Below are 26985 nucleotides of genomic sequence, written 5' to 3'. Positions count from 1 at the left end.
GTAAGGGACGTGTGAGCTCCGTCCGTCCACCAGCGCTGAGATAACGTTCCCCAGCGCTGACAGTGACAGGTTGATCTTGGTGGCCTCTTTCAGACGTTCTCCCCGGACGCCGGTCTTGGCCTGCCGCTCGCTGCCTGCCAGGTCCACCAGGTTGAGCCTGCCCACCCGAATGTGGTTTTGCCCATCGGGCCCCATCTGACTGCACTCCACCGTGATGAGAAAGATGGCATGCGAGCGCGAGCTGTGCTCATTCATGTTTGTGAAACCAATGGAGCGCGTTTGGTTGCCCACGTTCATTACATGCTCGATCTCTTTGACATTCTTTGTAACGAAGGAGGATAAGTCACGGATGTAGACCCCCGAATCCGGGTTCTCCTTGAGCTCCAGCTTGCGGCTGTGGTCCTTACCGAGAAGGTCCCGGATCTCCTCCTGGTAAATTTCCAGGTAGGAGGCGCGCACCAGGTACTGCTGGTTCTGTGAGCGAGATATATGCGTGAATATGTGTTCGAACGTGTTAGGGATGATACCGCGCTTCTCCGGATCCTGCCACTGGCCCTGCATGGTGTATGTCTTCCCAGTGCCAGTCTGGCCATAGGCGAAGATGGTGCCATTGAAGCCTTGAAGAACTGAGTCTATGAGCGGCCGTACAGTCTCGTCGTACAGGTCGCCTTGCTTCGAGCTGGCATCATACACTGCGTCGAAGGTGAAGGATTTGAGGAGCTCGCCGGGGGCGGCCCGGGGGTTCCGCAGCGCGACCTGTCCCAATTTTACATCCATGTCAACGACATTCTCGTAAGCAGCCGTCTCCTCCTTCTGGTTGAGCGGACGGCACCGAACCACCACCTTTACCGTCTCACAATTCTTGGTTTTGGACATTTTCTTCTTTGATTCCGGGGTGTCAACAACAAAAATCTGAAACCTTGCTCACGAGACTAATCAAATCAGCTGTCATAAGGCATCACGCGATGGTAGACTGTATTTGCTGCGTCTACTGTAAGCATATTTACTCTCCCCCCGAATCTCTGCTGCGGAAATTTCATAAACAAAAGACAGCGCTAGCCGCACACAATAACCAATGAATGAAATCATACACACGTTGTCGCTCGTAAACACCCTTTAGATCACGTTTCAACAGCAGTGAAGTGATAATCCGTGCATGTCGGTGACGCCTTGGCTTTCCGCCGCTGCAGCCCAGCCCGAGTCGGCGATGCAGCTGCTCTTGCCACTGCGATGGGGGATGCGGCGGCTCCGTGCCCCAATGAGAGCTAGATCACGCATACACACACAGAGATACACACAAACGCCAATAGACACAACCCAACCCGTACGCATACGCACACTTTACGTTGTCTCATGTAAGCAAGTCCTTTTTACATCACTGCAGACGGACCATCGTTGAACCATGGGAAACTGAGTTTTAATTGCCCTTCTGCTCACCAATCACTACAAGGCTTTGGCAAACCAGTCTAATCCGCGTCACATTAGACATTTTTTAAAAATATATTTGCCAAGACTGGCGTCATTCGGCAACAGAAAACGGTACAAAAAAAATAGCAGAATTAACTGAAGAAATTGTTCACCATTTCCTTTCAGTCCGGATCTTATCCAACAACAGCTATTTTAGACTTATTTGTGGGTTATAAAACATCTTCAGTAGGATATACTCGAGAGTCTAGATGAGAAATAGCCCAATGTACCTATTAATGCCCATAATATCATAAATAATCCAATAAGGGGAAAAGCGCATGGTAAATTATTATACAATTCTGCCATCTACTGGTCAGATTGGGAAGTTATAACACCGCCTATATCATACATTCACCAACAGAGGGCAGTATCGTACCTCAGAAAGCGTCACAGTAAACCCGGTCATGAACTCTTCTATTACTATTTCTCATCCCAGGGTAGCCTATAAGCCAAATAAAAATGAATGATGATGATGATGATGATAATAATGATGGTAATAATAATAATAAAAAACGACAATAAACCCAGTTCTGAAAGTAGGGGGAACATCATCGCCTCCACTGCACGTATTCCTTCAGTTTAGTGTCAGTTCCTTAGATATCCGGTGCATAGACTCATTTTCACAGCTGTAATTCAAAATTATGTTTTTTTTTAATGTAAATGTAAACATTTATGCACATTCCACCATGGATGTACAATTCAAGGAGAATCTGTAAAATCGTCTGGCCCAATAAAATCTAGAGTGAAGACATCGCAAAGAAACACAGAAATCAAAATGTCATGCAAGGGCATAACTCATTGGCTTTTTGCAGTTGCTGAATTATGCAATAAAGATGTCCAGTTTTATTCAGTGTGAATTGAGATGAGACAGAAGCAAAGGATATGACACAGAGGCAGCAAGTTGTCTAGCCTATTGTGTCATAAAAAAAGAAATAGACCTAACCATTAAATCTGCAACAAGAGGAAGTAAATACAGACCTGAATGCCCCTTGTATTCTGTTGGCAGAGCACTATGTACTACTACTGGGTACAAGGGCTTGATAGATAGATAGATACTTTATTCTTGAATTTCCATTAGGGATCAATAAATCTATCTATCAAGCCCTTGCATCGGTGTATCCGTGGGTTGCAATGCCAACCATGATAAATAGAAGATCTGGCACCAAGGAACAAAGGAAGTGCCCCGAGATATCTAGACAGGCTTTGGACTCTCCTTGACTGATAGCATCTAGAAACTGTTGGGACACCACAGTATGTTAATTATGCTAGCTTTATTTTTGCAATGTTTCACTTAAAATACAACTAACCAAATCCACGTACAGGCCTTCTAACACAAGAGCATTCCTGCCTGCTGGTGGAAGCTGTAACAACTATAACATTGCAGGGTCTCGGCCAAATAATGTTAAACCAGGCACCACGTATGAGAGTAAACTAAAACAAAATGTACTGTGTCAATGCACAGCTGCCTAAATAACTATTTCAGTTTAACCCTTAAAGAAATGAACGTTCTAAAGAATATCTGGGTTCATTGAATTCAACATAGAATTTTAGAACCTTCAATTGTTGCAGAACTTAGAACGTTCAAAAACCTACACCTTTAAGGGTTAATAAATAAATAAAAACATATTACGCGTTCTTTTGCTTTCGGGTCTGGACTAGCTCAAACCTCTGAGGACCTCTCTGAGCAATTGGCCAAACCAGATGTTAAAGACTTGCAAGTGTAGGCCTATCTCTTTTGCCACACCCACTGTGTGGACTTGCTTCACACACAGAGCGTCAGCATAAGTTGCTTACTCAGGCTCTGCTCATTGTTAAATCAGTAGGCCTTTCGGCCAAATTATTCTATTGCTCATGGAAAGCAAATACCAGCGTTGTGTAATGTGTAATTAATAGACTATGAATAACAAAATGTTGTTGACACAGTGAAAACCCTTACAGTTCTTGCAATGTAACAGCAGGTTGCATTGCTGTGTACAGTAACTGCAGCCAGCGAGAGGCAACTCAATAATTTACACTGCATCAATATTCTTGTAGGCTAGCCTAGGCCAGGGCCTACAATTTAATCCATGACACACCCGGCCTCTCCTACATTATTGCCAGATGACATCACTCAGTTTGACTCATACATGTAACTTAAGTACATTCGTCACCACATCAGTTGGCAAAATCGTGACACAATGTCTCATGCAGATGGGTTCTGCCAGCTAACGCAGGGCACATGGAGGTATTATATAGCAGGGCAGTGCCACACGGCTGAGTCAGTCATCAGTCGGAGAACACCATAGGAGAACACCAGGCAGCCAGTAGGCTACGAGAGCCGACATGTCCGGATCGGACTCTGACAAACATTTGCCCCTGATACATTGTAACGTCAGAAACGCCCTCTTGCCCCTTGTGGGTTGACCAACTTTCTAATCAAAATCAGAGCTGCATTTGAAAGGCAGCAGTACAGGCCAATCACATGTGGGTGTATGATATGGAAGGCGGGAAAGAGGCGTGTCAATAAACTAGGGTGTCGCCTTGGTGGGTCCATTCGAAGGCGACGGCGGTCGTCTATGTTTCGGTTTCAAACAATTCGGGAGATATAATCAGGATAACAAGGGTGTTTATTCTCCAAAATATCGTTTCCGAAACCCTTTTACTCTCCCGGACTGCTAATCCAGAGTGACTGGAATGAAGGGGTATGCCACGAATTTGAATTAGCTCGCTTGTAGTTTGAAGAAAGAGTAAGTCGGGTTGAGGGGAGCCATTTTGTCCCGACTGTGTGGGAGAAAGGAAGAGTGGAAAAAGGGATATCTCACAGAAGAGGAAAATCCAGCTCCCTCTTTAGACAACAGGACAAGCCAACTGCACGGCTGCGGGTATCACCGTGAGCTAGCTAGCAAGCTATCATCATCAACACCCTTCACTCAAGTGCTATGGTATTGATTGAAACCTGGTAAGGCGAGCTAGCTAGCTAAATATCAACAAGGATTTCTACAAATTTATCAAGCTGTTTGTTCGATTTGTTAGCGTGGCGATTGCTCACCTGGTCCCCGAAGTGGATTTTGACATAGTAACATTAGTAAATTTACATTTTTTATATAAATGGCGAAGAAGACATACGATCTGTTATTCAAGCTTCTCCTGATCGGAGATTCTGGTGTTGGGAAGACATGCGTGCTGTTTCGCTTCTCCGACGATGCGTTCAACACCACCTTCATCTCCACCATAGGTGAGTTTACCGGGGCGTGTGTGCTTTGGCAAGATCGCTTACAGTAGGCTAACACGGCTTTCCCGTTACTACTGGACTCATCCGAACTACATTTGGCTTTACCCATCTCAATCAAACTGGCCATCGGCCATCTAATGTTAACAATTGGTATGCAAACAAGGTTGTCACTGGCGAGCTAACAAAGAGGCCTGGTTTCCACTCAAGTTTGCAAACTGTGGACCTGCTTGATGACTAGTTTTAACATTCTGCAGCTAACAAAGCAAAATAGTGTTACCGTTTGGCTCAGTCCACTGCTAGGACTGTTAACATGAAGTGAAAAGTAATGTTAATACTGCCATGGTAAGTTCCAATTTCAACCTGCCTATTTTTGCAGTTTCAACTAGGCAGCTAGTCATGGTACCGTTAGCTATTTAGCTAAATCTGTGTGATTTTAGCCCATGACGGATGTTGCATGAACGATTCAATGAACGCTATCTTACTGAATGCCATTCAACTTTAAATGTTGTTGAGAATAATAAATCACATTGCAATCAAAATTCTACATTGATGTGTAACTGAACTGAAATCATACAGTAGAGTTGGTGGCATAAACAGTCATTCTACTAGCAACGGCATTTAAACAGCGATTTAACGTTAGCTGGCCAGTAATGAAGTACTAGCCAGCTCTCCGGCTAACTGGCTAGCGTTAGCTATCACTTTCCAAGTTCGCAGCCTTACCAAGGCCCTCCTAGCCCTCTGATTGCGCTGTCAAGTTGAACAGAACCTATTGTAACCACGATATAAACAGTCTAATGACTTCATTAGTAAACGCTAACAATGTTTGGAACGTCATGAACGTGCGAGGAACTGGCGTGATTTACTGTGAGTTTGTCCAAAACCATAATAAACAATTCATTAGCTTGGCGTCATTATTCTCGCCTCGACGCATGCGTAAACTACGGTCACGCCAGTCTTATGATTGCTTAATACACCGAAAGAAGCGTCTGTCTGTCTGTTTTGACCATGTTTATGCGATAACGTGGTACATGCATGATGACCAAACGTCACAACTAAGTGGATCCTTAGTCGATGTGAACAGAGAGTTCGAAGAGGAGCATTGGGCCTTTGGAAAGGGGTTGTTTCCATGAGTCCTATTGTTTTTAAGTTCTCTGTTAAAGAGAAGTTAGTCTGTGTGACATGTATTGATGTCAGTAGGTGAAATTTGAATGTTGTTTTGTCATGGGTTAAGGTGATTACGACAACACTACGGTGGAGACATTAGTTTATCCCACTGACTTATGATGGTCATCATTTAGCGAGATCTGATATTTTTGGATATTCATTTTGAGTACAGTGTTTCTGAATATAGTTCTGACTTAAGTTACATTTTAGTAGAAAGGATTTTGATTGATTTTCTTCAGAGTGATCCTTTTAGTATGGTTATGAATGGAAAGGGACTTTTGTGTGTTTGAGTTATGACAGGATGATTAGGTCACAATTTCAATATTTGTCAGGTTGGACATCCACTTTAGTGTCTGTGCAGAGCAGATGCACTCTCACCAGCAATCTCTCGGCCTATGAGTGTTCTGTTTTTGTGTTGTTTTCCCATATTGTAGTGTGTCACTCTCCATTGAATCTAGTAAAGTGTCACATTTCTAGTTCGAGGTGTTGGTTGCGAGCATCTGTAGGCTTTAAATTAGGGCCAGGCTGGCGTAATTGTTAACCCTTAAAGGAGTACTGTCACACCGGTGTGACGGGAATGTTGAGAAATGAACATTCTAAAGAATATCTGGGTTCATTGAATTCAACATAGAATTTTAGAACCTTCAATTGTTGCGGAACTTAGAATGTTCAAAAACCTACACCTTTGGGTTGACAGAACCAGAGGCTCTCATGGTGATGAAGTTCATAATCAGGCCTAGTGTTTGGAGTAGGTCTTGCGTTGTAGTGTCAAAGGGAAGACAACATTTAGAGTACCTCTTAAGAGGGTCTTTGTCATGGCATTCTCATCTTCTTTGATTCCTTTGCTCACCCTTTGCTTATCCCGTGTTCCCCAAGATCTGATGGCCTCCTCATCCCGTGTTCCCCAAGATCTGATGGCCTCCTCTCTGTGTCTCTCTCTGTGTCTCTGTCCACTCTCTGCCCTTCCCGGTCTCCGCTTTGGTTGACACTGCGTTCATACCTTTGCTCACACATGGAGAATGCAGCTGCAGTTGCTCAGCGTCTTAAAATACTCACCGGAAACTCCCCTTCGGATCCTCACGGCAGCTCAACTTTCCACAGGAAGGCTGGAGCCAGCTCCACTCCACTCTCTGCACCTCCTGTCCGTTTGGGCCCCACCAAATAGACACCATGGAACGTGCGTGTGTGTGTGTGTGTGTGTTTCCTGCAGAGTTGTCTATGTGTGAGCAACCGTGCAAAGCTACCATCAAAAGCACTAATTCTGGTATCCAACAGCCACATTCACTAGTGTTAATTTCGTCAGACGAGACGAGAGGAAATATGTTCGTCAAAAACCTTTTTTTTCATGACTAAGACGAGACGATGACGAGACGGCACTAATGTCCTGAAACACTAACTAAGACTATCTTAAGATGCATTACTGTTGACAAAAAAAGACGAGACTAAAATGTTTTGCATGAAATAAAAACTAAGATAAAATCTCTCTTCATTTTCGTCTACATAATGAGAAGACAGAACATCTAGCTGTTACGTTTTCAAAATATTCCGAATGAGTTCATGGTCCTGTAGGCTAGTCTACGTGCTGTTGCTGCAACCTTGTGGCTGCAACACGAAACTACATGGAACAAGAACACCGGAGATTTCTGCCAGAGTTAAGCTAACTACCTAGCTATATGACACAATGCTACATACCCAGAAGTCGAAGCTTCTCTCATACAAACTAACATCCCCCAGAATGTCCATACGAAAATGTTTAGCATGTAATGTAAACTGTTTGACTAGTTACACTGATGATGCAAAGTTTGCTAGCAAGTAAGCTAATATGAAAAGTTAAGCTAGCAAGTTAGCTATGGATAAGATGGAGTTTGTTTGGGGAATGTGTTGCCTTTGAAATAAATCGCCATCTAGCGTGTGGAGTAAAAACATTAATACTTGGGTCTCACGACAGTGTTTCTCAAACTTTTTCAGACGAAGGACCACTTAACTAACCCTAGCTAAAAAAAAAAAGAAAGATTAGACCTACTTCACCAGTATATTAGTCTACACAATAGGCCTACTCACTGAACCACCTTGCTTATTGTCTTTGCACTTTGCTTATTGTGTCAGAGGATTCATATGATTTAAACTGGCATATCTTACATAGACAGTGTTGCAGAACTGTTTGGAGTTACATACAAGTTGGTTCAATATTGCAAACAACTTATCTATATTATATTTTACCACGCCTGCTCAAGGACCACTTGGGATAGCTTATGGACCACCACACTTTGAGAAACACTGGTCTACGAATATCATGACAGTGGTCCAGTCAAATCTTTTACTGTCTATGGTCAAATCCCAGCCGAGCTATAATTGTAGCTTGACTTACCTGTGCATGTAAACATACTGACTGACAAAAAATCAGAATGAGTAATTATAACAGACGAGTAGCTCTGTGGACACACAATATTGTGGGAAAATTGAGATGTGTGAAACACTGTTTGACTCAAATGGTAATCAGAAATAATTTGTTATAAAAAAAAGACTAAACTGTTTTGACTAAAACTGACTAAGACTAAGATACCTTTAGTTTTCATTTGATTAAAACTAGACTAAAATGATCTAGACTTTTAGTCGACTAAAACTTGACTAACAAAAAATGATATTTGAATGACTAAATATGACAAAGACTAAAAAGGACATTTCGTCACAAGACTAAGACTAAGACTAAATTAAAAATAGGTGACAAAATTAACACTAACATTCACATGTGATTGCAATGAGAACAGAATATCTCGGTCATGCCAGAGGGATCTAGAAATGCTGGGAATTCGCAATCTCAATCACGAAAACAAGATCCTGGAATCCTGGAATGCCTGGCAGGACAGAGCCCATCCCACAGCCGCTGAGAACTTGGTGTCGACTTACCTGCTCATCTCTGCTGGTCATCAGATGATCACAGACCTACAGTCACCAGGCTGTCCACAGCAGAAAGGCTGAACCCAAACTAGACTCTTCGTACCGTCCCATTGCATTTGTGTATTCACTCACGTTGAGCTGCAGAGGTGCAAGTTGGTGCATGTTCTAAGAGTATGTTTGTGCCTCAGACTGTTTGCTGCTGACAGAGGTGGTAACACTGCATTCTCTACTGTGTGTGTGTGTGTCCTGTAAGATTTTCATTTCATATCCTTCATATGAACTCATCTATGATCAGCTATTAGAACCTACTCTGCAAGACATGGCTTTGGAAAGGGTACATCTGGGCACCCCTGACATAAAAGACCAGGAACACTGAGGTGACTCGCGTTACAATCACAGCCTCCATTCAGTCGCAAAACATCAAACCGATGACCTGCCAAGTTGTAATGATATGGTTATTACAGCAAGATTGATTTTTCAACTGAGTGATTTATGGAACTAAACCTGGTTGCGGAGATCCACGTCCAAGGGGTGGCCTACTAATTGCGCTGCCTGGACACTTAATGACATCATTCAGCCCACATGTTTCTCTCCTGTGTGCCCACAATCGAGCGACTGAATGAAAGATGGCGGATGTGGTGTGGTGGGCTGTGCATGGATGACATGGGCGAAGCTAGGGAGGTAGAAGACTTGCGCAGGATATTCTCTTTCATTCATGTCAAGGCCCCTGTGATGGCAGTGGAGTGCTGTGGATGCTGATGTGTGGTCAGAATGCTGTGTCATAAACCCTGGCACATGCCCTGCCGAACCAGGACCTCAGGATATATGTGACGAGGTGGAGGATGATATCTAGGCCTATACAATTAATTAAACAGCTGCCTCTCTGCTGATTCAAGTGCTGATCTTTGAAATCAAAATAAGATTTTCTATTGACAATATTGGGCTATCCGTGTTTGTGTGGCATGGCATGCAACCATCTAAGTCCTCTCTAAACTGATGATTAGATGATTACCAGCCCTGGCAAATAAACTCCTTACAGGATCCTCTTTGATGCAGCTGCTAGTAAACCCTTGTACTGAGTCTCAGGGTGTTCAGCTGTTCCGGGAACAGTTTGGTGAAAAATCTGTGGTCCAGCTGATGATGAAAGGCCTCACAGTCCTGCATTGCGCCTCTCTAGAGCTGCCCTACAGTCTCTGGATCAGTGCACACATGCACACATCCTGCTGCGGAGCGACTCTTCTCCTGAACAACTTCCTGTCCTCCTCCTCTCCCGCTGTGCCCTCCGCGTTAAAGGCCGCGGTGTAGAGGAGCGGTGGAATGTGTTTACCACCAGGCCCCTCCCCCCTTTCCTCTCCCTCCTCTCCCTCTCTCTCTCTCCCTCTCTCCCTCTCCTCTCTCTCTCCCTCTCTTCTCTCTCTCCCCTCTCCCCTCTCCCTCTCTCTCTCTCTCTCTATCTCTCTCTCTCCCTCCCTCTCTCTCTCTCCTCTCCCTCCTCTCCTCCCTCTCTCCCTCTCTATCCCCCCTCCCTCTCTCCCTCTCTCTCTCTCTCTCTCTCTCTCTCTCTCTCCCTCTCCTCTCTCTCTCTCTCCCCCCTCTCCCTCCTCTCTCTCTCTCTCCCTCTCTCTCTCCTCTCTATGCTCTCCCTCCCCTCTCTCCTCTCTCTCTCTCTCTCTCTCTCTCTCTCTCTCTCCTCTCTCTCTCTCTCTCTCCCTCTCTCTCTCTCTCTCTCTCTCTCTCTCTCTCCTTCTCTCTCTCTCTCTCTCTCTCTCTCTCGCTCGCTCGCTTTCTCTCTCCTCACCCCCGTCTGTCAGCTTCAGAAGAATGAGTGTTAAAAACAGGCCGATGAGCAGAAGGAAGCTCTTACAGACCGTCAGGAGGCGAGGCCATGTGTTGTCTGCCTGGTCACGGTTCTGTCAGTCCTGAAACGCAGGGGTTCTTCTGGATTTGGGGTTGCCTCACTTGATGGTTGGAAGAAGGCGCTTGTCAGAAGTGAACAGTAAAGGGGGTTGGGTGTGTGGAATTGTTCAGCTCGCTAACAACAGGGCTTGTCCTCCATCCTGCCTAGAAACTGACATTTTGTAAGAAACAAATTGAAGAGCGCTGTCAGGCTTGGGTGTGTAACATTGTGTGTGTGTGTGCGTGCGCGCTGATGTTAGCTGATGGCCCCTGACCAGTTCCTGCTTAAATGGCCACTTCCTCCCTTTGGAACACCAGAGGCTCATGGGTCGAGTTCTGATTGGCTATCCCAAGCTCTGAGCTCTCCTCCGTTCCATTCCTCTGTGTGTGTGAACAGCTCGGGTTTCAGCTGTAACTCTCGCACTGCGTGACCTCACTCTGAGGAATGGTTCAGACCGAGCGAGAGGGAGAGCGAGAGGGTGGGGAAGGGAATTGCCATGTTCACCCAGAGCGCAAGTTTTTCTGAAAAGAACGACCAGTGAGAAACTCCTTCCTCCAGAACACATGCCTCTCAATGGCTATCTGTCTAATGGTAACACTGTTAAGTCCAGTTCAGCCATAGTCACATGCCCCAATCTCCCTTCACTGGATTGCCTCTTAAACGTCATCCTTTTACAGCCTTTCCCTGCTGCAGGAATTTCTTCATTTTGTATTTTGGTCCATCCTCGCTGTCTTGTCTCTGCCCCGCTGTTGGAAGATCTTGATAAAGTTATTATCTTCATCAATTCCGAATCACATCAGGCAAAGCCCTTCCAGCTGTATGGGCCCAGATACAAAAGGGTTAATTTTTCATTTCACTTCCTTTGACCAAAGTTTGTCTGAACTGAATAAACAGCTGGATGACTTAGCAGAAATCCATCTGTTTCTGACCAGAGGAATGTGAATAATTTCAGACTAAATCTCAGTTGTTTCTCCTTAACTTCCCTAGTGCCTGCTACACGACAAACTGAATACTGCCTCTGTCAGAATGCTCCCAAACATTTGGGGTACCGATGTTATCAGAACCGAGAATAGTTAGGCCTAGAGCTGGGCGATATACCGAATATACTCGATACATCGCAGTTTGCTGTATCGAGTATTTCACCATCATTTTTTTAAGTGGCAACACTTACTTCGCCGTTTCATATCCCTATCTCTCTTAACCTCTCCCCCTCCCTCTAAGTAACAACGTGAACAACGCACCTCACACAATCCCCAACCAATCCTGAACAATCTATTCAGATGAGGGTGTGACGTCTAGGTGTAGTAGACGAGAAGTGAACTTTCAGTTTAAAAGCAGCTGTAGCATTTCTATCTATGAGTAGCGTAGGCTAGTGTTGTTCAACAATGAGCTAGGTTAATAGATGGAAGCAGTTCTGATTTGGTTACATGAAACGAAAAACGAATCGGAATAGCAAGGGATCTTCAAATCTTAAAGTTACAACGATATCCGTGCATTAGGCAGAAGGACTACTGTCTATGTCTAGTACACGTCTGACTGTTTCAAAACGACAGCGCCAATGCGCACATTTCACTCTCCACACATGCATTTCTTGTGCTAAATGTTCGTCTATGCTTCCCTCCAGATTGATTTTTAAATTAAATTTATGAGATCTGTACATTTGGGCAGATTAGACTACTGTCCATGAGTGCATCTGTCTCAAAACGAAAACGCAACTGTGTCTTATTTATCAACCAACAACCAATCGACTAATTAAGCATGCACGCAATAAAGCATGCACCACCCTTCTATCCCATGTAAGCCATCATCATTCATATGGAGACATATCAGTGACCGATTAAAACAAGCTACATTCTTTTGGAAAGTTATGAAGAAGAATGAAGCCATGCAAAAAGAGAAGTGAGTTAACGGTTTATCCTGAAGAGTGGATAGGCAGAGGGGCCTTTCAAAGAAGGCAGGGAAAGAAGAATAGAGGATGATAAAGCCAAATAACAGGCCGTTATGAATGCTCTGCAAATAGGCTAAAATAAAACAATTGATGTAGCCTACCCTGTTTAGGTGTGTTGATAGTTTTGCATGCACACTTTCCCCTATGAGAAACTTTCATAGTAGGCTACTGGCAAGAATTCAAAATTACTTTCACCCCTGCTTTTGCATGCAAATTTAAAATAGAAACCACCTGTGAATAACCAAGAATGTTTTAACAGGGTGAAAGTGAGAATTCATGAAGTCCTTTTGATAAAATTTCAAAATATCAAGATGTATATCGTGAAATAGACTAAAAATTGCGATATTATTTTTTTTTGCCATATCGCCCAGCCCTAGTTAGGCCTTAAACTGTTTGTTCTTGGTTATGGGGAATTAGCAAGCCTCTGTTGACATCCAGTCACTGTTTTTCCACTAGAGAGCTTTTGAGCTCCACTTGAAATGAACGTCAGTGCTCATTCAGCATTAGACTCCTGGCACCTGGCTGAAGAGGGAAAGCATTGCAGGGCATGTACCCATCACAGGGTAAATGTCACAGAAGTGTTGTGCTAGATGCCACCCCCAAAGATCCCCAACACCCACACTCCAGTTTGAGTTCTTGGTCCCTACATAGGGGGTTTCCCTATTCTAGCTGAGCGCTTTTGAGAGACTGTGAGCCTAAACAGAGCTGTGACTTCCCCCATAAAGGTAGTCATACACAGGGACACCTTTTGAGTAATGTTGCTGGGCAGTGTTGCTGAGTGATTGGGTACTTCCCCATTGACACTGGGCAATGAAATGTGAGAACTTCAATCATGAGTGATTTATCTTATGCAGCGTTCTAATAGAATATTAAAAAAAAACAGTCAGGGCATTGCCCAGCAACGTTGTTTAAAAGGTTGCCGACGTATCACCCCTTTACGGTTTCTAGTTCTGCATTATGTGATGTTAACAATAGTTTTCGCTTGTCCCTTAGCCTACTCTTTGTGTTGTCAAGAAATCTTTAGTGGAAACGCAGGTCTGATTGCTCCTGTTGCTTAAGCAGTTGGCTGTGCTCCCCTGCTATGTGAGCGGAGTGGAGTGTTACACATCTTGATTTCTTCTCCCTGCTGAGCTCATCTGGCCTTGACACCCCCCCCCCCCCTCTCCTCCTGTCTTCTCCCCCTTCTCTCTTTCTTTCTTTCTTTCTTTCTCTCTCTCTCTCTCTCTCTCTCTCTCTCTCTGTCTTTTCCTCTCTCTGCCTGTGTCTTGGCTTGGTATGGCTAACACTCAAATGTTGTGTAAGGGTGACTCATGTAAACTGATTTTGATTTCTTTGTTTTCCAATTGCTGGTCACCACACCTAGTGAGACTGGCCGCTGGGACTGACTGTGAAACAGCTGTAACAAACGGGGACTGATAATTAATGTGGAATGCAGAGTCAGTGTGACCCAGAGGATTTTGGGTAATGTAGGAAGTATTTAAGAACCTTTGTGCGTATGGTCTGTGTACTATGCTGATGTAGTTCAAATTGTGGGTTTAAAAGATAAATTGTAGGTCAAAAATGATGTTGCCCACAAGATATGCCTGTATAGAAGTAGAATTGACCATGTCACTGAGGTCACGCGATTGTTTCCTGAGAAGCACACGTTGATAAATCGTTCGCACGTACGTTGATAAATCGCTTCGCTATCCTCATGCAACTTTTCTAATGTCTGTCACTTTAGTTTAATAAAAATGCTAAATTCAGGAGTACAAATGGTAAAGGTTTCATGACCTGCAGGTCATAATTCTGGGTAAAGCAAGATTGTGCCACTGCCCAGCTAGTGGTCCAGGGTGAGTCAGAGTTGTTTGCTATTTAGCTCATGGGCTTCAGTTTGTCTGATGAGTGATTGAGCAGTTGTGGCAGCACCTTACACACACACACACACACACACATATACATATATATATATATATATATATGACTCTGCAGAATATTCTTATCTGATCTGAATGCAATAGAAAGCGCACACTATTGTTCTCCAGCTGAAGGATGACTCTTGCTCACACTGCCCTCCCCTCTCTCTCACTCACACACACACACTTGATGTGCCTCTCGTTTGTGAAAGACTCTACTGTGTGGCCTCACGGCGAGCAGGAAGTGGAGCCTGAGGCTTCTAGTCAGGCCGAGTGGAGATGCTGAGCGCAGGGAAGATGGTGCCAACCGTGCCAGTCTCCAGCAGCGCCGGCTAGCATGGCCAGACTCAGAACTGGCCTCTCCACCAAAACCAAAATCACCGCCTGATGCCACAGTGCAAGGACAAACCTGCTTCTGCAACGCTAGAAAGCTACCATACTGTGCTTTGCCTCGGTAACTGCTGTAGTAGTCCGTAACTGTCAGGGCCTTCCAGTCACTTGTGCCAGTGGCATTGTAGTCATGTGCATCTTTTTCTTTTTCTTTTCTTTTTTTTTTATTTTTTGGGCTTTTTGCCTTTATTTGGATAGGACAGTGAAAATAGACAGGAAGGAGTGGGAGAGAGAGAGATGGGGTGGCATGACGGCAGGCCGGACTCGAACCTGGGTCCCCGTGGGCACTTGGCACTGTAGCCTGTTGCGCCACAGCCCCCCACCCCCTGTGTGTGTGTGTGTGTTGGGTGTGGCAGAGGCTGCTTGGGTGTGTCTCCACCAAAACCAAAGGCTAGTGCCACAGAACAAGGACCAAGCTGCTTTTGCACCGCTAGTTTGCCTCGGTAACTGCTGTAGTAGTCTATAAAGGGCCAGGGCCTTCCAGTCACTTGTACCAGTCGCATTGTGGTCATGTGGAGTCTGACAAATCTTGATGGTCTACTCTAAGCAGTTTCATGGCTCTCTCTGACATGATCCCATGCTCTTTAGTAGGGGGAGTGTCTTGGGAGTGCTGTTGAGTGTGGTAGAGACTGCTTGGGTGAACCACCTACCCAGGGGTGCGTTTCCCAACGGCATCGTTGCTAACTAATTTATGGTTTTGCGCAAGTTAATGGTTTTGGGAAAAACCCCAGTTTAGTGTCAGTTTTGACTCGTTTTTACTGGTCCGTATTTGTTTAAATGCACCCTTGTGGAGAGCTATTAGATATTGACATCTGTATGAGCCCTTACAAACGCACAGCGGTTGACCCCCTAAACACAATGGCATATGCCAGTACTCTTTGTTAGTATCGCCAATCAATCCTGTGATGCCAACCAGTTTATCCTCACCGTGCCCACACACACACACACACACACACACACACACACACACACACACACACACACACACTCAACTCCTGCTTACTGATTCTCTAATCGTCCTGCTATTTGTCTTTTTATCCAGGAATCGATTTTAAGATCAAAACAGTTGAATTACAAGGAAAGAAGATCAAGCTACAGATATGGTGAGTAGATCGCTGCTGGGAAAGGGCATGTACAAACCCCACTGACCGTGTTTGGCCCTGTTTTGTTGACTGCTATTTTCACAGTTCATTACTAATTTGTACTTTGGTTGCTAAAAGGCACTAAGTGCTGATTTGACTTTTCCAAAGAACTTTCTTAAATCTGCGTCTTCAAAGGCACAGTGCCCTGGGTCGTAAGCCCCCCCCCCCCACACACACCCACACACACACACACACATACATACATGCATACACAGACACACATACACACACACCTTCACACATAAACTCACACGCGCACACACACACACACACATACATACAGACACACATACACGCACACCCTCACACATGCAAACCCACTTGCACACCCTCACACACACACAAGCAAGTGTGGGCAGACTGCAATGTTGTGATGTGAGGTCATCCATCACCTGTCAGATCTGCTGACTGGCATGAATAAACACTGCTGCGTCTCACTGCCACGTGTTGTGGTGTTGTTTAGCGGCTGACCTGAGAAGCCTCCCGCTTGGCAAAGCTGCTCGCTGCGTCCACGAGTTCATATCCGAGGCGCTCTCACACATGCTTTTCACTTCAAATGAATGTGTCCATCTGTGCAAAGGCACAGAGGAGATGGGGGGCAAACGACCTGCTTTTGTAATTAAAATGTGTGTGTTTGTGTGTGTTATGCCAACAGCCAATTAAAGGGAAGTTAGCAGGCAGATTCATATTAGAACTAGATGTACCACATAGCGGTACAAAATATGACCGCCGCTCAGTCCTGTACATCCGTTCCGCGAAAATAAATCACACTTCAATGTGTGTCTCCATATTTTACTCCATCCCCCACTCTTGAAACTTTTGTGTATGCTTGTTTGGCATGCCTGAGTGTGTGTGTGTGCGGCTGCACAGAAAGTAGCCTACTGGTGCTGAAAAGGTGAATAGATTGTAGAATAGCCAAAGAAGATGTAGCATTGTTATAAAACCTTTAAAATCTCTAAACAATCACAAGTAGGGCAGTTCATCACAGTTCATCCATTGCAACTGGATTGATGAAAGGTCACTTACACCTGTAGGCTACATTGTATTTGGGAAAAGCAAAAGGTATCAGCATAATGTTATTTATTTATTTATTTTTTTATGTATTTATAAACAAAAACATCTCTGTCAGTTCCATGCCGTTTTCAACAGCTATCAAAAACCAAAAGGTCATTTTTGGATGGATGGATTTTTTGTGAATGTTTCTTCTTCTACATAAGATTTTAGTCATCTTTAGTTCATGTAATACTTTATTGTCAATGCACAAATTAAGTAACAGTAGTCTGAAACGTTATTGTTAATGCACAAATTAAGTAACAGTAGGCTAGTCTGAAACGAAATGCTGTTTTACATCTAACCAGTGGTGCAAATAACTGACATGTCCAAATGGGCCTTGATGAAATGCGTCATTAGACTGTTCATACACATTTTAACGGGCCAAAGTTGAAGAGCTTTTGTCCGTTATTGTTCGTTGCAAATATAGGCTGATTCATGTTCCCTTGCATTGTGTAACTGAGGTCCATGGCTAGTCTGGCTTTCATCAGACCAAGCTCAATCTTTTAAGAAATCAAAAAAATAAATAGCGCGCCAGATCAGGCTGGGTTCACCCAGCCTAGTCCATAGGCACCCGATATTGTTTAATTTTCCGATTGAGATATACACGCTCTGGCTATTCTAAATGCAAAAATGCATCAGGGAGTTATGACAAAACGGTAATAGAAAGCTGTTAGCTTCCCTAAGCTACAGGTAGGATTATAAGGTAGGCCTATTTACAACATAAATTGTCAATAGGCTATGCTGGCTACACAAATAAAATCTCCTTTGAAACCAATGGCTTACGCCTTTACAGTATCAAGCGGACTTAAACTGTCATATCGCGGCTTAAAAGTTGTAATAACATTCATGCAGCTCCATGAGTCAAGGAAAGCGCGAATGAAGTAGCCACTTCTAAATGGGACCCACTACACAGTAGCTTAAGGTGTGTTGCTAAAGCAGCCATAATGAAATGAAGGTGTCATTGTTTGGATACTTCACACACACGTGCTTTTTAATTTCACAAGACTACAACTACCAAGCTGTAATCAAAGCACATCGATTCCCCTCTCACACCATGCACGCGACTTAAAACAAAATAAACAGGCGTCTCAGTCTCACGCATGTATAGGCAAAACTGTATCAGACCGGTGTAACGTTGGTAAATCTTCCATTGCACAGAATGATTTTGTAGCACGTGCAATAAATGACAGTCGAAAGATACAAACAGTGCTGCTATCAATTTGCTTGGTATAACCGCATTTATAGTTTTCTACAAGTGCAATCAATCAAATGCCTCCATCACTCAACCAACGCTTAACGGTAACATTACCTAGGTCCTTATTGATATTACAAGATTAACGCACCTGCAGTAAAAACCAAGCATGTCCGATAAACATCCTCAGATTTATTTCGCTTCAAGAAGAAATGGGAATTACACTTCATGTGAACATCGTCCTATCCTTATTAGATGTCCGCTGTGGTAAATTACAGTCCTTGTAGGAAGCGTCCCATTGTTTTTCCAACCCACTTTTAACTTCCAACAAAATTACGCCTCACTGCAACGATGCGCCATCTAGTGGACAAACGACTACTTATCGCCAATACTGAAAAATGCAGCCATGATGATGATGATGAATGATATTTATTTTGGCTTTTTTTAATCCTACTGAATTTATAATTATGTATAGGCCGCTTCTAATACCGATAGTATGTGGGTGCCTGTGTGTGTGCATGTGTATATGTGTGCACCGCCATTTACAGGCCAATGAGTGTACAGTCACTAAATAACCTAATTTTTTTAGTCCCCCCCATGGATGAAATTCTACGAAACTTGGCATACCACCCAGAGAATGCCAGGTCAATCATACACATAAAATTAGGTGCAATCCTGAACATCTTAACTGAAGATAGGGGCAATTAAAGCAGAATAATATTGCATTTTCATTTTTTACCGGGTGGGGGTGCAAATCACAAATGAGTGATTATGAGCCAGGTTGATGTGGGCCCTTGAGACCAACATACCATAAAAAAGATTCTTCATCCTCAGTGCCACGGTTCAGGTAGTTATTTAGGAAAAACTGGGGTTTTTTTATGGTTCGGGGCCCAGCCCGGGGGGGTGGTCCCCGGGACGAAATTAAATTTTTCCGTAAAAGTCTTGTGGGGCTACATACCCACCAAATTTCATGTACCCCGTGGTTCGGGTGTCCCGGTATCAATGACCAAAAATTCAGGGAGTAGATGACGGAAAAATTCTTGAATTGTGTGCATGTGTGCGTGTACAAATTTATGTTTATGTGTGGGTGTGTGTGTATGTGCGTTTGTGTGTTTGCCTCATGTATGTGTATGCATGCGTACATATGTCTACTGTGTGAGTATGTGTCATAATTATGATTACTGTAAATGTATGTGTGCGCAGGTATCTGTTTATGCACATGTGTGCACATGGAATGGGTTAACATGACCCCTGGAGGCAAACATAATGGAAAAAATTGGTCATCCTAGGCCCTACAGTTCTCAAGATATTCACAGAGAAACTGTGTCTGCCCCACCCTCCTTCGGGGGTCCAGTCCAGCTGGGGCTACAGATCAAAACGAAGAATGACTGTTCTATGCTATCCATGTGGGGTACATGCCCACCAAGTTTTGTGTATCCCGGTCTTTCAGTGTCCCGAATCCTTGTTGGTGTATCGTCACTAAATGTACACATAAATTATTTTATTGTAAGGCCCCCATGAACGAAAGTACACAAAACTTGGCATGCATTCGAGGGTGTCATAATGATCCTACACTTTTAATTTCATGCAGTTTTGACCTTGTCAGCCAGAGATATTGTGATGAAAACACCTAATTTTTTGCTTTTTAATTTTTAACTAGGTGGTGCTATACATGAAATAAGTGTTAATGGGATGGGTTGACATGCCCCCTTTAGACCAACATACATCAAAAAAGGTGGACCTCCTAGGCCCCACGGTTCTCGAGATATTCACAGAAAACTGTCTCCGCCACCTACAGGCCAGTTGGTGTATAGTAACATAAATTAATTTATTGTGTGGCCCCCATGAATGGAATTCCACAAAACTTGGCGTGCATACAGAGGGTGTCATAATGATCCTACAATTCCAATTTCGTGCAGTTTTGACTATGTTAGGTTACAGATACCTTCAATTACAACACCTCATTTTTACTTTTTGTGTTTAACTAGGTGGCTTATACATGAAATGAGTGGTTATGGAATGGGTTGACATGGCCCCTTGAGATCAACATACAAAAAAAAAAATGGTCCTCCTAAACCCTACGGTTTTCGAGATATTCACAGAAAACTGTGTCTGCCCTACCCTCCTTTCGGGGGTCCAGTCCAGCAGGGGGCTACAGATCAAAACGAAAAATGATGGTTCCATGCTATCCATGTGGGGTTACATGCCCACCAAGTTTCGTGGTACCCCGGTCTTTCAGTGTCCCGAATCATTGACGGAAATTTGGGCATGCTAAAAGAAAAAAAAAAAAAAATCTGACTAAACCTATATGACCGCCACAAAGGGCGGTCATAATTAATTTTGCATTGTGGACATTTATTGAGCAAATATGGTATTTCCTGTTAAGTGTTTGTTTATTTTTTTGATCAATGAGGAACAGACTTTAGTGGTGAGGTGTGTGAAAAAACACACAGTTTTTGTCTTTGTGAGTCACTGTGTGTGTGTGTGTGTGTGTGTGTGTGTGTGTGGTTTCTGTCTGCTCTGCAAAGGCAGAGAAGAGATGGGGAAGGAAATGGACCTGCTTTTCTTTGCCAAATCTCTTAGGTGTATTTAGTATGTTGTTTATGTGTTGCTTACATGTTGTTGTTTACTTGTTTGTTTACAGGGACACGGCAGGCCAGGAGCGGTTCCATACCATCACCACCTCCTACTACAGAGGCGCCATGGGCATCATGCTGGTGTATGACATCAGCAACGCTAAGAGCTTTGAGAACATCAGCAAGTGGCTGCGGAACATTGACGAGGTGAGCTCTGATTGGTCAGACTGGACTGCACCAGACACAGACGACAGTTTTAGCATTGGCGTAACCACATTTATCTTAGGTTTCTCCAGCGCAGGTCTGTTCTTAGAGACAGTACAGCAAGGTAATTGTAACAGCCTTGACTTGCAGACTTGTTTCGGATGAGCAAGCATAGTCAATGGTGACTTATTTTACTAATTGCTCAAATTTTCAAGTTGAGAGTATTTTATTTTATAATATTTTGTTGTCATTTAAAGGGCCCTAAAGTTTTTTTTTACCTTAATATAATGTTTCCAGAATCATTTTGATGGCACATAAACTCTTAATAGGGCAAACGACTCTACTGCTACACTATGAGCAGGTCTTATCGCTTGTAAAATAGCCATAGGACATTGCTGTTCGGGTAGGAACCACTGCCACCCCCACAATAGAAACGGAAAAGAGCTGTTATGCTATAGACTGTACAGTACAAATAGGCTACTTAAAACAAATTCAGTGCATTCCCTCTATAGTCTCTGTTTATAGTTTGTGGCAAAGACGCACATTTAATTAATTTATTACTGCGCTTCTGAACTGCAGGGGGACCCCGAGAGCAAATCTTCTTTAGTGCTAGCCAGACCCACATTAAAATGTAGGATGTGGGGACTCACCGTTCGCAGTTCGCAGTGCTCAGTCCGAGGGGCGGGATAATCTGTTGTCTTTCAAATTCCCTCTGCACGCAATAGGATAGCGCTACAACCAGGCTTGGAATTTCACCATTCTGGGGGCAAGGCCACTTGGCCTTCAGTTGGGCATATTTGGTGGAGGGCACAAAGGCCACGTCAGGGCACCAAGGCCAAAGTTAACTATACAGTAGTAGGCTATAAAAATGATCAAAGTTGTATTTAGCCTATTCACTGCAGTAGACCTGCATCATTGTATAAAACATTACAAAAACATAAAACATGACATATTACATAGAACTGTAAATCATCTGATCATCTAATATGTACAGATATCTAGGTTATATTTAACATTTATTTTATATTTGGCCTGTTATGAAATCATGTATTGAACAAATAGCCTAGATGCATGCTTAGCATTTTGTGATCATTAAGGCTACTTTCACAGACTCTTAGTCAGCTGTCCTCTGATTTACTGATATCTAGGCAATATTTGTAACATTTATTTTGTATTTGGCCCTTTATGAAATCATGTGGAACAATTTAAACACATTGTAAAACTTAAAGCCCAAATTTGGAGACATCCATGCATGTCGAAATTTACTGCAAATTCAAAACTGGATTACTCTGGAACGGCTAACTGTACAGTGGACTGCTTTACACCTTTGTGTTCGGTAAGGTCTGCTGTTTGTGATATATGGTTTGTCACGTGTTAAACAAAGGGTTCGTGAAGTATTCCTCCGAGATGAATGGGTAGGGAGATGGACGCAAAACCTTCAGTAGAATTATGATTAAATTGAATTATTATTTACTTTTCTCGCGAACCGTTCACCACAGCAATTAGCGGCTAACATCATTTAAAAACTAAGAAAAAGCTCTTTCAAGTGATACAAGTGATGTCTGTGTGATGAGTAGGCTACTTCGCGAGTAGTTCAACTGAGAATAATAGATGAATTTGGACGCACTTTCTTTTTGCGCTGTCACTGCGTAAAAGACTAAATTAATTTGCGCTGTGAATGTTAAGATTATTTTGACAGGCCATAGGCTAAATAAAAATCGCTATTAGTAGAACGCAAAGCAGAATATTGAAAGAAGGAGGCACCAAGGCCACCGTGGCCTGTAAACCTCTGATTTTCAAAGGGGCATCACGGCCAACGCAAGGGGCAACGGCCGTCGTGGCTGCCGTGAAATTCCTACCCTGGCTACAACTCATGAGTCAACTTTTGTCAACTTAAAAAAAAATTAAATCGTGTCGCACTGTTTGCCAACAGCAACATCCATCTTCTTTGTTTCAAGTAGCAGGAAATTCACGCCGAACCGTTTCAACTCTGCCATCAATCATTATGTTAAGCCCGTCTAACGACTCTATACACGATGAGATTGGCCCTATCAAAGTGTAATTTTTCCAGCTCGCAAGCCAACGGAGAGTTGCTAGACTAGCCCGAGCAGGAACTTACATTTGCTTACATGTACGCCTAGATTTCTAGGCTACTTTAGTGCTGCTTTAACACTCACAAATGTGTTCATGTGCGACTTCAAAGCCCCACCGCACAGGAGACCTCGTTCAGCGTTCTAGTGTCAGTTTTATACACATTATGATGATGACACCACTACGCGGGAACTGTGGAGATAACAAAAAAAAGTGAGGCAGTGGAACAGATATGGAAATTATGTGGCTTGTGAATTCCTGCAGTTTGATGTTCCTGGAGACAACCTCCATATGAGTGTGCTGATTACTGGAATCCTCTCGTTTTCCCCCCTTCAGCATGCAAACGAAGACGTCGAGAGAATGCTGCTAGGCAACAAGTGTGACATGGAGGACAAGCGAATCGTACCAAAGGCGAAGGGGGAACAGGTGAGGTCATACTGAGTGAGTGTGTGTGTGTGTGTGTGTGTGTGTGTGTGTGTGTCCATGTCTGAATTTTGTTTATGTATGGAGGCTTATGTCTGCTCTTGTTGTGGCTGTGTTCAAATACTGTTAGGAGGCCAAAGAGCAGCGATCTGTCTTGCCTAGCCTGTCCCTCCTCCATTTGTGTGTGTGTGTGTGTGTGTGCGTGCGCGTCTGTCTTGCCTAGCCTGTCCCTCTCCTCCATTTCCGTGTCTGTCTGTCTGTCTGTGTCTGTCTTGCCCAGCCTGTCCCTCTCCTCTATTTCAGTGTGTGTGTGTGTGTCTGTGTGTGTGAGTGTCTGTATCTGTCTTGCCCAGCCTGTCCCTCTCCTCCATTTCAGTGTGTGTGTTAGCCGCCGGGTCTGACCGTTTTAAGTTCAGTCACATGAATAAGGAGTGTTTACAAACTAGAGTTGTTTGTCCAGGGTCAAGTGTGAGGGTTGTGAAACACTTGCACAGAACACACAATCACTCCAAGTGGAAATCCAATCCACAACGCTTCTCATGTTCTCTGGCCAGACACACACACACACTCTTACTCTCACATATGAGAGGCTTCATAGCCTCTGTGAAGCTACTTCACAGCAGTGACTCTTGATGGCCACTGTTTTGAGCCTCTGAACATTCTATGACCTCAGCTTAATTATGAACCAACAGAAATGAAGTACACAAGCCCCGTGCTTTCTGAAGGACAGCCTATTTTTTTTTTAACACCAATATATACAAAGCCTTGTTTTTGTCAATGTCTGAGTGGTAGGTCTGGGTACATGCAGTCCGGACAGTTAAACGTAAATGCCACAGTGAGACAGTTTAAAGTCGAGTGAGATGGATCAGGTTGTTCTATGCTGCTGTCGCTTAGTCATGTCTACGTAATGCCATCCATCAGGAACAGGGCTTGTCTGAGTATGAATGATTGTCACCTGTGTGTGTGTGTGTGTGTGTGTGTGTGTGTGTTTATATGTCTATGTCTTGTTTGTGGTTGAAATCGTGCTCAATCAACTTTTATCCTCACTCACTCACACATACATACACACACACACTTGATTCCCTGCCACATATGGCTGATGTGCAACTGTGCTTATTATAGACCTGACCTCTCTCTCTGTTTCTATTGTTCATTCTCTGTCTCTAGATTGCCAGGGAGCATGGTATCCGTTTTTTTGAAACAAGTGCAAAAGCGAACATCAACATCGAGAAGGCATTCCTCACGTTAGCAGAAGACATCCTCAGAAAGGTGTGTGTGTGTGTTTGAAGTTGACTTGGGTGTAGAGTTTTGTTTGTATACAATTGCAGGAATCCATCAATGTCTTTCCTTAAATATGTTCTCAATATATAGAAAATAGTAGAAAAAGTAGTAGTAGTAAACACTTAAATACATTTTCCACATCAAATATCAGAAAGAAATATCTTTGTATGCATCAACTTTTGAAAAGTTGTGACATCTATATCAAAATCTTAGTCCACTGATATCAGATATAATGGGTCCTTGCATGAGCCTAAAATGGCTTGAATTACGGCTCATACACACAGTTACGTTCCATCAACGCATGCCAGTGGGTGTTCCCGACGGTAGCTATTAGGGCTTTGACTCCGAACTTCGTTATTCGAATATAATTGAATTCCCTCGAATGATTATTTTAAAAATTAAAGATATTCAAACAAATTTTAGGGATCTCTTAATATTCGAACCTGTAGCCTATGGAAATATTTTTTAAATGTAAAAACTTTGTTTTCATTTTCGAGGTTTTTTCAGCCTAAACTTTGTTTTCCATCTCAGATTCAGAGGTTTTTTTTATTTTAAACTTAACCTTCCTGAAGAAATTATTGGATAATTCAAAATGAAAAAAGCACTAAAGCCTGGAAATATTGTAAACAAAGTAACGTTAAATTTGCTAGTTTATCATAGTCTATGGTTAGACTGTTCAGTTTCCCACGTGTTTTAAGTTTCAATTGAATACTTTTTCTCCTTGGGACAGGCCCGCTTGAGTCTTGGAAAATACTTTTCCATTTGCATTGGGATTGAGATGATTAGAATTTAGCAGTCAATTTGAATGCAGTAGTTTTGAACAAATTTGTGTAGCGTGCTAATGATGCTAACCGGATTTAATAGCAATTCAGCCAGTCGCCTTGCACGACAATGTTTGGATTACATGTGCATGCTGAGGAGGGATGCTTTTGTTGAGACGAGAGAGAGAGAGTGCACGGGGAAGGAGAGTCTGTGTTGAGGTAACGTTAGGCCTACTTCTACCGCCTACTCTGGTAGAGTTTGACATACTACAATGCAAGATTTATTTAGCCTATTTTATTTATGGACAACATAAGGCAGGAGGTGTGTGTTGCTTTTAATTATGAATGTTCTATCGAACGTATTTTTATTGATATCGATTACATGTGCTATACATATCGCTATCGCTGTATCGCCCAGCCCTATGCTCAATAATAACAATTTTGACACACGATTTACTCAGCCTTTCGTGCACGTGAAGTCTATTGACATTGACTGATACACTGCCCTCTGGTGGACAGAACAAATAGAACTTAAGTTTGATACCAATATCGGTCTTACGGAAGACATTTAATGGTTAAAATATTATTAATACATATTCAAATATAAATATTAATTATCAAACGAACTTCGAATATGATTTTTGGGCAAAAGTCAAAGCCCTAGTAGCTATGCAAATGACTTGAAGTATAACCGTAATTTGATTGGCTGGTGCCGTCCGTCGATTGGCTTGATTAGCTGGTGCCGTCCGTCGGTGCAGCAACAGCTGAACTTCTCAATGCAAGCGACGGGAGCAACGTGGCGCAACGGACCCACAATTCAGTTCGGCAACGGATGACGTAAGCCCATGTAAAGTGGACGGGATGTGTCTCCAGCACTGCAACGCACGCAACTGTGTGTGTGAGCCGTTAGGGATTTGATTGTCATTCCACTATGCCTGATTTAGCCTCATTCAGTTTCATAAACATTTGGCACGATAGTAAGAACACATTTTTCTCACAGGCTCATGCTGTCAATCGGTATTTTGCAAGGGTTTTATTTATTCAGAAGATTTTTAATCCGCATATCGTTCAGTAACGCCCATTCCGTACACAACAAATGTGGTATTTTTTTGCACACATAAAAATGTCTGTCTTGGTGTGTGTGTGTGTGTGTGTGTAACCGATGTCGATTCCCTAGTGTGTGTTTGTATTGCCAGTGTGTGTCCATTGTGTGTTCTTAAGTGACATGCCGTTGTTGTGTTATGTTTCAGACGCCCGTAAAAGAGCCCAACAGTGAAAATGTGGATATCAGCAGTGGAGGTGGTGTCACAGGGTGGAAGAGCAAGTGCTGCAGCTGAACAACCTCACATAGACTCACACACACACACACACACACACACACACACACACACA

The 26985-nt window shown here is 43.3% G+C and overlaps 2 protein-coding genes across 3 annotated transcripts in view; one reads left to right on the top strand and one right to left on the bottom strand.

The window, feature by feature from the left end:
* Positions 1-1417, bottom strand: part of LOC125299619 (kinesin-like protein KIF3C) — a 23805-nt gene extending 22388 nt beyond the window's left edge. The window contains exon 1 of one of the 2 annotated variants that reach the window (XM_048250956.1): positions 1-1417. This exon is cut by the window's left edge and continues 570 nt beyond it. In XM_048250956.1, coding sequence (XP_048106913.1) covers positions 1-876 — 876 coding nt within the window. In that variant the 5' untranslated portion in view covers positions 877-1417. The other variant, XM_048250957.1, reaches the window with a different exon arrangement.
* A 2541-nt stretch (positions 1418-3958) lies between these two features.
* On the top strand, positions 3959-26985 carry rab10 (RAB10, member RAS oncogene family). Its single transcript, XM_048250790.1, has 6 exons — positions 3959-4681; positions 15913-15973; positions 20902-21040; positions 23465-23554; positions 24719-24820; positions 26844-26985. The coding sequence occupies exons 1-6, from the start codon at positions 4555-4557 to the stop codon at positions 26928-26930; spliced, it is 606 nt and encodes a 201-aa protein (XP_048106747.1). The 5' UTR covers positions 3959-4554; the 3' UTR covers positions 26931-26985.

This window comes from Alosa alosa, chromosome 8 (assembly GCF_017589495.1).
Source record: "Alosa alosa isolate M-15738 ecotype Scorff River chromosome 8, AALO_Geno_1.1, whole genome shotgun sequence".
Taxonomy (NCBI): domain Eukaryota; kingdom Metazoa; phylum Chordata; class Actinopteri; order Clupeiformes; family Clupeidae; genus Alosa; species Alosa alosa.
The sequence above is the reverse complement of the archived record's forward strand: the minus strand, read 5'-3'. Positions and strand labels throughout refer to the sequence as shown.